Source organism: Neodiprion lecontei, chromosome 3, assembly GCF_021901455.1.
Source record: "Neodiprion lecontei isolate iyNeoLeco1 chromosome 3, iyNeoLeco1.1, whole genome shotgun sequence".
Lineage (NCBI taxonomy): Eukaryota > Metazoa > Arthropoda > Insecta > Hymenoptera > Diprionidae > Neodiprion > Neodiprion lecontei.
Window position 1 is genome coordinate 19501725 of NC_060262.1, and position 12938 is coordinate 19514662.

General features: G+C 34.0%; 2 protein-coding genes across 4 annotated transcripts; one reads left to right on the forward strand and one right to left on the reverse strand.

The window, feature by feature from the left end:
• Nucleotides 1–864: 864 nt before the first annotated feature.
• On the forward strand, nucleotides 865–8287 carry LOC107227585 (non-canonical poly(A) RNA polymerase protein Trf4-1). Of its 3 annotated transcripts, XM_046733878.1 has the most exons (8): nucleotides 884–1455; nucleotides 4250–4420; nucleotides 4606–4963; nucleotides 5091–5237; nucleotides 5858–6051; nucleotides 7103–7256; nucleotides 7588–7726; nucleotides 7890–8287. In XM_046733878.1, exons 1-8 carry the CDS (start codon nucleotides 1073–1075, stop codon nucleotides 8129–8131), a joined length of 1788 nt encoding a protein of 595 aa, XP_046589834.1. In that variant the 5' UTR covers nucleotides 884–1072; the 3' UTR covers nucleotides 8132–8287. The 3 variants fall into 3 exon arrangements, with proteins under 3 accessions (XP_046589836.1, XP_046589835.1, XP_046589834.1); XM_046733880.1 differs by lacking the exons at nucleotides 7588–7726; nucleotides 7890–8287 and adding an exon at nucleotides 7439–7581 and having other exon boundaries at nucleotides 865–1455; XM_046733879.1 differs by lacking the exon at nucleotides 5091–5237 and having other exon boundaries at nucleotides 881–1455.
• Nucleotides 8288–10375: 2088 nt separating this feature from the next.
• On the reverse strand, nucleotides 10376–12713 carry LOC107227588. Its single transcript, XM_015668784.2, has 4 exons — nucleotides 12567–12713; nucleotides 12080–12283; nucleotides 10709–10901; nucleotides 10376–10619 (listed from the first exon to the last, which is right to left on the reverse strand). Exons 2-4 carry the CDS (start codon nucleotides 12275–12277, stop codon nucleotides 10510–10512), a joined length of 501 nt encoding a protein of 166 aa, XP_015524270.1. The 5' UTR covers nucleotides 12278–12283; nucleotides 12567–12713; the 3' UTR covers nucleotides 10376–10509.
• Nucleotides 12714–12938: the final 225 nt, after the last annotated feature.

The following is a 12938-nucleotide window of genomic DNA, read 5'->3' on the forward strand; positions in this document are numbered from 1 at the left end:
TCAAATGGAAAATACACGTATATAAGAACCACCATAATACATACATTTGAGTGTATCAAATATACGAGCATTAGGGTGGTCCTTATTTAGGTCCAAATCGACTCCAAATAATTCAAAAACAATTAACTACTTTTTTTCAGATCTTTATCTCAACTCTATGCTGTCCGACGAGGCTTTCATTTCACCTTAAGAATAACATGGGATTTTATGATCAATTTACATTTTATTTTTTCCTCTGGCAATTTTTATGGGAAAAATCTGAATCACACGGGGATTTTTCAAATATAATTGTTGTTTTAGAGGATATTTTTTCTTTCTGAAGATAATTGAAAAAGAAATCTATCAGAAAGAAACAAAATATCCTCGAAAAGAGGTAATACTATACTTATGTGAAACTCAGACGGAGAAAGAGCCAAGGGGGTGGAGCAAAACAAGAGAGAGAATAGATAGATAGGGAGGGCCTGAGCAACGCTGTTACCAATCTTTAGTATGCGGAGAGACATTGGATCTCCCACTCCCTGCTTTCCATTGGAGAAAAGACAACTCTCGTCTTTAACTCCAAATAAAAAAGTTCGCTTCCAATTTCTCTTCAACTTTAAGATAATTTACGTTTTTTGTAAAGTTTTGTTTTATGTTATTAACGCGAGCAGTTTCTTTCTGAATGAAAACTATCTATTAATGTGTTCAGTCCAACTTCATAGTCTAACGGTTATTTCAATTTTGATTCAAATTCTTTTCCCGGGGCTTAAGGTTTCAATTTCTATTCGTCATGGCAGCACAAGCCAATCAACTCACAAGATCACGACCTAAGGGAAAACTGATCGTGATAGTGGTACAGCGCTGGTTTCGTAGGATGACGGTGTGAATGGAGCATAATAGAGCGTATTAAGATTCGCGGCGCGGGGACGACATCTATTGGAGATAAATCAGTGCAACCTGTATGCATGGTCTTTTCGTGGTGTCGGAAATAATTAAAGATTAATTATACAGTTTTAAAATAAATCGATAAAACAAATTGAACACTAGTTTGTCGAATTAATTAGTTGTAGGTAATAAGTGACCGATTCATTTAATGGATCCTAACATTGGTTGGTTTCAACCCGAGCAGTTCGGCCCCGCTAAGGTCTTGTGGTCACAACTTTGGGAGGCTGAAATTGCTGAAAAGAGACTTGATATCCTGACACTTAAGACCGACAATTCGTCCAACGCGATGGGTAATAAAGTGCAGCAGGATTACATATCATTAGATTCGGTGTCGAGTCGTGTCGGGGAGGATCGTTTAGCACCGCGCGTTCAACTCAGTACCTGTAACATTTATTACAATCCGTCGAGGAGGAAAGGCGACAACCGCGCTAGTACTTACGGTATGAACTACAATTCCGATGCTCTGATCGGAGAATACGGCGGTTGTCCCTGGCGTCAGCCGGACAAGCATTACTTGAAGGGAGTCCTTGGGTGAGACAATTTTATCATGCCGCCGCCTCTTACTTTTCCATTTTTATCATATCCACCCCGCCATTACCCACCTCCTCATTAACCGTATGTCTCCGCCACATCGCGAGGAGTGAGGTTAGGTGTATCACATGCCGAGATTTTATTCAAGGACACCGACACGCTGACACATTACATACCTACCTACCCACCTACTTTCCATTCAGTTATCACCTAGATGGCAATATTTCTACTTATTCTAATCTTCGACAAACACGCTCCTAAATCAAACTATTCGACTACATCTCTGATGTTGAATATTTTCTCTTTTTTTCCCACGATTTTTATGACCATCGAAATTATAACATCGTCTCCTTTTCAAGTCTTGCAACTATTGATTCATATATGAATCAACCGTTATTAACTGATCAGCTGTGCAATGCACATATTCAGCAGCTTTACGTTGAACATGTTTTAGTTCATCAACCTCTATGTTAGAATATCGCACAATCTCTATTAAGTATTTATTTGCATGCGATAAATCTGTTTAGCAAATCTTGTACTAAAACTGCTTGATGCGCAGTGGTGGCGGTTTTCTACTCTGCCATTTATATATATAATCTTATAAATTGCAAGGCGGCTAGCAAACTTTTCATTTTTTCAAGTAAACAGTAAACCTGGTAGGTTTAAAAAAAAGTCGCAGGTCAAGAAATAAAGAAGGAACACAATTGGAATTTGAAAGGTTGATCGAAATTTAAATCATGCAGCTTTCTTTGTTTGTACATGCAAAGACGACCGATACTTTTTGCTTGACTTCTTGTAAACTCAGGGTGTATAATTTCAGCTAAAAATTAAATTGAAGTTCGCAATGCTAGTATCACAAACGTATAGATAAAAAAATAAAGTCTCTTCAGCAATTATGAAGACTTCTACTGTAGACTGGTAGGATATAAACATAAAATTGATTATTTCAGAAATAATTCATCTATATGATTTACGTGTTCTACGATCTTCTCACAGTTGAAGTAACTACATTTTTTCGTCATGTGCTGTCGTATTAACACAATAAATTTTAACCTTACTTTACTCGTGCTTCAACTTTTTTTTCACATTTCTGCTAATTTAGAACGATTACACATACAATACATTTTTTGCTTGAAATAATACAGTGACATGAATTAGAATTGCTTAGATTGTGATTATTTGAAGGGATTTTGAGAAATAGGAGGTGTAAAGTTGTGACTGAAAGTGAAACTGAATGGAGAAAGACAAAAATTCTTATAATAGAGATCATCACTCATTCGTTTATCGAACTTTGAGACGAGCGGTCAACGAATACGGACGCATTGTACTAATTGGATATGTATGTTTTACGCTTTCGTTCAATAACAGCTCTATAAGTTATGTAACATCAACTGCAACTGCTGATAATAATTTTGTCGTCCTTGTTTCTGTGCTCTTTACCAAAGTGCAATATCCCATCTCTTATTCTAGGAAAACTTGAATCCCAGTATTACACTACAAAAATTTTCCTTAATGAGATTGAAGTTCGTAAATATTAGTTAGTGTATCAGATTCATTTACTCCAAATACGAACGTTTCAGGGGTTGGAAAAAAAAAATTAGTCTCATTTAAATGGTACACAGATTTTTTCACTGTGTCAAACTGATATAGATCTGAAAAATTGGAAAAACAAAGAATTTTATTTAAAACTTGAAAATTCTAATGGAGTACAATAATGAAATCACGAATCAATGGTGTAGCAATATTATGAAAAACTAAATTTGTGCATCCGTGATTCAAGTTCATTAGATTGTTTTTTATTCATGTTCTGGTCTGTAGTTAATTTTATGATTCACCTCCAAAATGCAAATTCAGCAACATTAAGATACTAGCATTTTTTTCTTTACATTTTTGACTATAAAATTTAAGTTGTTTAATGAAAAAGTGGAGATTAGAAATTCATTATTGTGACATAAATAATGAATGACAACCTTAAATTTTTATTCAACAATTTGATTTTAAAAACGAAAAGGACTGAATCAGCTAGCTAATTTACTTAGCTGAGTATATTGAATCTGAATGTAGACATATCGAAATGTATGTAGATTGAACGAACATTGAAGAACAGATGTAAAAAATTTCATACCAATTTAGTAAAGAATGGCTTACAAGCTGTGTAAATTAGAGAGTTGTGCAAAAATTCTTCATCATAGATGCGTAAATGATGAGAAGTCTTGAGAGTGCTATGAAAAATTTCCTCCTTCTAATCTATTATTGATATATTCTTAGGTACCACCGCAACAAATGCGACAAAATTTAGAATATGTAATTTTATACTTAACTGCGATGCAATAAAAATTTTAATTTCTATTACGTGGTATGACTAAATATTTCGAAAATCATTTGGAAACAATTCATCTTTTCTTTGGATAATTAGGAAAAATTGCAACCTATTTTACAGTACAAAAATATATTTGAAACATCAATAAATCATGGTAAATCGAAACCTCGCAATGCTGCTAGTATTAAGTTTCTGTAGTAAGTTCTTGATGGGTGAATAAAATTTGGTTAGCTGTCCGAAACACAAAATGACAAAGTTGAAATAAAATATTGCACTGGCCTGCATTCATTTATCTTTGGAACTTGCAATTAATATTAGTGATAATTTGAGTTTGATCTTGATTGGTAGAAACTTAATATGTATAAATGATTCTGTTAAACGATTAAAAAATGTATTTACTATTTCTTTGAATTTTGTATGAATGATATTAATTTCATCACATACAGGTTTAATATTGTGTGTACTTTCTATCAGGTTACACCAGGAGATTGAGGACTTTTTCACTTACATGCGTCCCTCCATGGAAGAGCAGAAATTGAGATTACGTGTCGTAAAAAGAATAGAAGATGTGATACACGACTTGTGGCCCAATTCGAAAGTTGAAGTTTTTGGAAGCTTTCGTACTGGGCTATATCTACCTACAAGGTAACCATCTCCCTTAGGTCCAAACTTGGAAATAAATTGTCCTAGATATTAGTTATGCCTGGAAATACTTGTGAAAGTGAATAGTATTTACGATTTTGATGCATACATATCATAAAGTTGAAATGATTATTGTTATGTTTATTGAAATTGCATATAACGATGAATAATAAATACGTTCCCAACAGTGACATTGACCTGGTTGTAATTGGTATGTGGAAAATGCTTCCATTAAGAACACTAGAACGAGCACTGCTGGACCGCAATATAGCTGAACCAACATCTATCAAAGTACTAGACAAAGCTAGCGTACCAATTGTGAAGCTGACTGACAAAGAAACTGAAATCAAGATGGACATCAGCTTCAACATGGATAATGGCGTTAAATCTGCAGAACTTATCAATTCGTACAAACATGAGTTCCCTGTACTTGACAAACTTGTCATGGTTTTAAAACAATTTTTGTTGCAAAGAGACCTGAACGAAGTATTCACAGGTGGCATTTCGTCCTACAGTCTTGTTCTGATGACTATTAGCTTTTTGCAGGTAATTATTACCAACATTTGCGTTCGTTCTTATTGATACTCGAAAATTATTTCTTTCTTAGACTAGATCAATTCGTTACCATACTAATACCGTGACATGTATTAACGGCAATGAAATTATCTTGCAGCTACACCCTAGACAGAATGCCTATTGTCCAAAAGCTAATTTGGGTGTATTATTGATTGAATTTCTAGAACTCTATGGCAGGAAATTCAATTATGTTAAAACTGGTATTAGAGTCAAAGATGGTGGTACTTACATATCTAAAGAGGAGGTACGTCCAGTTTTATTCTGACATTTCAATTCGTTTTTAAACTTTCTGTATTACCTGTTAATACAACAATTTTTGAATAGGAGAATAATTGTTGCAATTCACTGATTACAGAAATGAAAATCACTAAAAATTTTACTACCTTATTAATCTCACAAACATTGTCAGAAATTTTGTTTGGGGGATATTGGGCTCCCAAATCAAGGCGACAACATTTAGTTCTTTGATTCTTATCACGAATTCAAAATTTTTGAGTGCTGACAGTTTTGAGAGTCTTTCATAGTAGAGTTGGTTTCCTCAATCTACTAAACGCAGCATATTGTACTATAATTTATAATCGAATCAAAATACTGCTGCTTTCATATGTGTAATTAAAATTATGTCCAGTTATATTGCAGTTTTCTTGTTACATATGATAGAGGGTCAGGTATTTATGATACTGTTACTAAAATTTGAATACGATTTTGCAGTAGTTTCAATTTCATGAACAATAATTGGTTCAAGGTTGATTTTATTGTTTTTCTGTGTAGACTGTATGATCGTTATTTAGTTAATTGCTTGCAGTCTGATCTAAACTATAAATTGAGCATGCCCTTAATTGATCATTTCATGGTAACTTACAGGTCCAACGTGATATGATCGATGGACACAGACCTTCTCTTCTGTGCATTGAAGATCCGCTTGCACCAGGCAATGACATTGGTCGTAGTAGCTACGGAGCTCTCTATGTAAAGGAAGCCTTTGATTGGGCTTATTCTGTCCTGTCTCAAGCAGTCAGTCCTCTCAATATACTGGTAAATGATGTAAACAAAGTAAGGTAAGCACAAATCTCAACTGCATTGATGACGCAATGCTAAATCTTAAATTAAATGATACGTAGAAAAAACAGAACACAAAAAATCATGTTAAGGCTGATAGCATGGCTTAACATTACATTTATTAAAACGCGAACAGAGTTCACCTGTGAAACTATTAGAATTCTTAACAAAATGGATGATTCGAGAAAAATATTTTGAAACATATACATTTGTCTTACCTATGCAAAACACCTTGCACTTGTTTTTTTGTTCTTTTTGTACTACTGTGTTCCAATATTATATACATATCATCATACATGGTACATTATTGTTCTTTTTATTGACTTCACATGGTAAAATCTTTGAAGAATGACCATTTTAGATTTCATTCGTAGTTTTATAGTAATTTATACGGTTGATTAAAATGACAATGTTAACATTTTTGAAATAGATTAGTTGCTACTAGTCCTGTAATTTGAGCTTCTGTGGTTTGTGAAGAAAAATAAGATGGAAGTACTTTTTATTTAGTTTCAAATCGCAATTACTTCATGTTTTACAGAAAAAAAGAATTGTTTTAGTTGCTGCAGAGTTATGGTTTAATTCAGAATATGTTTCTATTGGCTATGTATTCGACTATTCAAAGATATTCCTGCAGACTACGCAAAAAGTAATGAAAATGAAATTAAAAAAAAAAAAACCCAGCAATCTTATCTTATAGGTTTGATAACTCCAGAAAAAAAATTAACTGTTTGATTTTGAAACGCGTCAGAGAGACATCTAAAATTTCTGTGAAGCGTGTATTGTCAACTACAAATGACAACTATATAGTATGAAGGTATATCGACGTCAAAAGTTGAATATATGATTTTTCTGTATACATAAGATTTCACTTTTCTTAAATCAATTTGTTATACTTGATGATGCGATTTACAAGAAACATAAAAACATGTATGGTCTCATTTTTCTGATTCAGTTGTACTTATTATGCAACGATCTTATTGTTATATACAATAGTAACAAATATTGATAGAAGTTGTGTATAATATCAGGATTTATGTTATCAACTTACAGTATATTGGGCAGAATAATTCGGGTAACAGACGAAGTGATTGAGTATCGAAAATGGATTAAAGAAACATTCCCACTGCCTCTTGGCGAGACGGACTCTCTTTCCAGTTCTACAGGGTCAGATGCATCAACTCTTTCTGCACCTGCCAGTGACACGGTAAATGTGTAACACATAAAGCTTATTGTTGGCAGAAAAAGTATTCCGAACTTAGCTGTCCTATATATATGCAAACACTGCATACCTTATAACATAGATTTTATCAATTTCAAGACGATGAAAACTATGCTAGGCCAAATATTGTATCTGCTTTATAATAGAAGTATTTTGAAATCGCATAGGGATATACAAAATCAATTTCTCAACATCTTTGACTGCATATACCCCCCTAATTGGCAAAAGACGTTTACCTACGTCATGTTTTACAATAATGAAGAAGTTGCCAGTCGAAGTTACGAACCATACTTTGGTTAACGCCGTTTCTTCATAGGATTCTGAATGCAGTCGTGGCAATTCACCTAATACTGCTGAGGGTAAAGGAGAAGAAAGAAATGAGGATAATCATACTTACGACGACCAGCAACGTCAGCAACGTCAGCCAAAGAAACACTACAAACCAAATGCACATGGTATGATATATTTTCACTACATATTTAACCGGTACAATTGCTAATTGACTTTTCTTGAAGAGCAATTAATATGATATGCAGAATAGCATGAGCTAACTTATGAAGATATATTTTTTTGGTTACCTTTTCATTTCCAATCATGTGTAATATTAATTATTTGCAGTTAATAATCAGCACAACTCGCGTGGAAATTATCAACACGGAGTAAGCCACAATAATTCTGGCAAAAATAAGGTGAAACATCCACAGCAAAATAATATGAGCAGCAGTAACAATAACAATAGCAACAGCAACAATAATAACAGTAACAGTGGAAATCAGAGTCCGAATATGAGAACTGTTACAATGAAGCGAAAAAAGTCTCAGCTAACTCGCCGTGGACCCGGAAATGATTGTGTGCGGTGATGAAGTATCTCCTGTGTTTCAGTGTGTCCAACTTATTTCTCTTAAAAAAAATTACAAAATCACAAAAACATAAAAAAAGAAAAATCAAAAAAAAAGAAAAACAATACAGTAATTCGTCATGACAGTGTGTCGAAGTTGCCGTGCGATTTATCTTAGCAATACAGATTGCAGTCCAAAACTTAGGTAATAGTGACAATGTACTGCAACTGCTACGTTTTATAAGTAAACAAATGTTTCCTCATATTATATGTTTCGCATCAAGCAGGGTTTACATTTATAGCCAAGCATTTGGCAGTTGGTTCAATTTGCAGGTAATATGCTGCAACAGGGTTAAACTGATTGCATGACTTCATTTTTGCTCTTTTAGTCGATAAGTAAAAACGGAATTTTCTTATCCTTAAAATTTAAGAATGAAACTTTTATTTAAAAGCTCTGTAATCTGATCAAAAATATCGTTTGTCAAGAATTTTTTTCTCGGTACTATTGATTATGATTTAGTTCAATTTATATTCTGACTGATAATTAGGGTTTCTAAGTAATAATCGCACAGTTTATTTTAACATTTTTGAATAGTATTATTATGCTCTTACTGCGATTTCATTACTGATCATATTCACCAAATCAATAGACCATTTTCGGTTAAATATATTGATTTATCGCAGCTTTGTGCAGTAGAATTGCTTTTATTATCATCCTTTGTCTTTTGGGGTTTTACAGTGTCATAAGACATTCACCTTTAATACGAAAAAGACTTAGTTTTCTATATGAAACTATATTCTTATAATAATACGAAAAAATGAAGAAAAATGGTGATAACGGGATATGCCCATTGTAAATATTGTAACATACTCACAACACGTGAAATTTGAAAATGAGTGTCATTTATGTAGATATTTTTATTTTGTGTGATAAAACGAACACGGTTTTCCTCGCAAACATTCAGATACCACTTTTCGTATGGATTAAAATCCATATTCATAACAAATTTTCAATAGCCTCTTTTTGTAATATACCTATGTCATGATCATTTCTGTATAGCAACAAAGTAGCATGTACAAATATAGCAGTTAATAGCAATGTAACAAAATGTGTAAATCTATATGTACGAATATATGTAAGAAAGATTGTTTTTGAACGAATGAGCCTAAATAGTAATTAATGCTGCTATATAACTTATTGATTGTAATTTGTACAAACTTATCAGACTGCATATGTAAAAAATAAGCGGTCTCTATGAGATATCACTATTTATATACAATATTGTTGTATCATAATCTCAAGTACAAACACATAGTTCATTACGTTTCTTAATAAAATGGAAAAGCGCGAGCCCAATATTGAATATACTATTCAACACCCCAAACCATCTTACGTAATCAAGTTTTGGTAACGAAGAAAAATTTGTTAAAACGTGGACGGAGTTCGCCAAAAATCGAAATACACTTACAATATTTAAATGCCTAGTACAACCAAAGTCAGATCCTAAGACGAATATACACCCAAGTAAAGTCTATTCTCACTCTCCTTATTTAAACTGATCAGGAATAAGATTGACTACGGTAGCCTCTAACCAATCGCAGAGGCGCATCAATGATTTCTGATCCGCTCAAATTACGGGGAGTGAGAATCCACTTTACTAGGATGTATAGCTTATGAACACGATTCAGGTAGACATTTTTTTTGCATGTCAACCAGCGATTACTCAGATTGTCCAAATCGGTAAATTCAAACGTATGCATCTAACAAGGAACACCAGTTTGGTGTCCCCTTTCGAATTCGTTGTAATTCATGGTTGTGTGTCACCAGCTGATGTTTCTTTAAGTATTGGGGCAATCAGGCTAGGAATTGAACATGCACCTGAGATTTATTTAGTAATTGGAGGTACGTTTTGAAGAATCATTAAAGTTGGCTACTTATGAACTAAATAGCAAATTCGTACATACCAGTGTAGTTTGTTGTTACATACCGATTATGATTTGCAAAAGCCCAGAGGTTTAGAAAATGTTCAGAGCTAACGCAAAGCAATAATCAAACAGGTTTAACATCAAAGACGTAGTTGGTTGTAAATATTTTTAAACTAGAAATTAAAACTAATGAGAGTTGGAAATCGTGATGTATTGAAAGAGTAAATTTTCACATGCGTAAACTTTATTGGTACTAGGTACACTTGACTTTGGTAAACATAGGGTAACAATTCGAATATTGTTTTTACCAGAATGTATAAAGTATCCGACACAAATAATGTGATTTATTAGAAATGATTTTTATTTGTTTTCCGTATGACGGGTGTACGATTTTATGTACAGAACTTGTTTGTTACTGCCATACTTTATACTACTGTAATAATATAACTATAGTACATATTGTTCATCAACTTCTTATTTACGGGCATTGATTCCATCAATAGGGTTCATGTCAAGTTTTATAATACGATCCAGCTGAGCAAGTTGATGTTCCTCGTCAAACGTCACTGGTAGTGGTGGATAGACTGAAAAATTGCAAATATAACATAAGCCGTCTTATATTTATTTTCCAGAGTCGAATGAAGTAAATGATATATTTAGAAATGGAATTTACCGTATTTCTTCATGGCCATAAAAATCCAAAGTGAGAGGCTGGAACCGAATAAAGCCCACCCAATAATACTCTTCCATTCGCCGGTTGGTGCATTAATCTCAGCAAAAGTTTGGCAAAAGCTAGCCCGGTACAATGCTTTTTTTTCATCTATGGAAAGTTTTTTCCAGTCTCCTTTTTCTTTTTCTCTAAGAGCCTGTACTCACAACAATCTGTGTCATTGAATATCCTGAAACTACTTTTCTACATTAACTATGACATTGTCCTACAATAATAGTTCATGTTTCAACTTTACAAAGAAGACTGATTGCCCCAGATTTATTGCTTAGTTCTCATTATGAATTAGTTGACAGAAATTTCTGTAGTATTTTCAGCTAGCATTGTCCTGCTCTGTTCTGTTGTACCGAAACAGTAATTACACATGTAAAATGACTGTTCCGGTGCAGCAGAACAGAGCGGAACAGTACAAACTAAAACCGCTATAAATGATACGAGAAACAGCTTTTCAGCCATTTTTGTGGAGGCATAGTGGCAGCACTTATTGGTAACAAATAGATTGTTTAACGGAGTTTGAATTCTGTATCATGAAAACATTTAATTCAAGTGAAATATAATTAGGGAAATGTATTCTAATAACTTTAAAATAGACGGAATTATCTGGAATATTTATAAACAAAAATGACTGCACCGGGATATCAAGGAAGAGAGTCACTGGCTAAGCAATTTTTATTCAAATCTTGACTGCTCTGACAATTTTGGCACCGTTACTGAGTGCTGGAATTCATATACTGTGCATAAATATTTCACTTCATTTTCATCAAGGACATACGACATTTCCTTCCGCATGTTTTTTAATGTTGAAATCAAGAATACCTGGGAATCTATTTCTCTTGTTTAATTCAGTCAGTTATTTCAAAAACGTGATACGATTAAAAAAATTGTAGTAAATCATATATTTTTACACCTGTTATTTGAATTGATTGAAGATGTTTGTGAAATTTATGAAATTTATTACATGGACACATGTTATCCTTTTTTACTTTCATTTATAATTTTCCAAGTAGCACAGGATCATGTGAAAAATTGACCAATCAATAACTTTGAGTCCTGACAGAACGTTCGTGGACCTTTGGGCGTCATTGTGTCATTCTCGGGCCTAATGTCAATCACAAATGATTTTGTGCAACTTGGTTTGTGATATATATTGAAGAATGTATAGCTAGCTTTAGGCATCGAAGAGTTTGGGAATAGATCGACTGAACACAATATCCTTCATTTCAAAAAACTAAGTGTTGTTATTTACAAATTGCTAGTATGTCGACCAATGATATGGATTGAAAAAAATTAAAGAAAGTTATTGTCCTGAATCATCACCTGAATGTCAGCAGTTGGTTCCTTGTAGCGAATTGCTGGCATGGGGAAGTCTACTCGGTCAATATAGGTCGGGTCGCCATTCATACCATAGCATACTACTTCCCTGTTTCCAATCTTGTTCGCATAAGTGCTCATACCAGCGGTGTTCTGCACTCGGCTGCATTGCAACAGCCTAGTGGCCAAAACCTTCCCAGCCATTGTTAACTGGAAAAATAACCGAACAACGAATTTCAGGATTTATCATCTGGTGCGTATGCATATTCATTGCGAACAGCCATCTCCCAGTCAGCAGACGTGTAGCAGACGTAAGTGCGGCCGTAAGAGTTACCTAATCGATTGGAACCTGAATTATCGAAGTTACGATGTCATATTTAAAACTACCTACGACAATTGTATATCAGCACGAGATCGGTAATATCCAAATGAAAAAATACCGCAATGTCAATATCATGAAAGATTACAATTTTATTACTTTTTCTAAACCTACCTGCTCTCGGCTCTCGGGAGTCCTGATCGAGAACACGAACAAAACGCAAAGATGATGGCTCCGTACAAGTAGAAATATTTGTGGGTAGGGTCTCAAAGAACGTTTAACTTGCGCTCTAGCGGGTTGTTGTGTAACAAAGTTGTGTATACACCGGCCTCCTGTTACCTTGAGTTGGATATATGCATACCATGTGTTGATGGTAGCCGCCAGACTGCGCTAGCTATGAGCTACTACAAAATTTGAACATCGTTCTTTTTATCATTTTTAGTAGGCGGTTTTGAATAAGCTTCGTTTTTTTTTGTTGTTTAACGTTTGTCACGGGAGACTTGCTCGTTAAGTATGCAAATATCGCGTTTTATTGTAACAATTTGA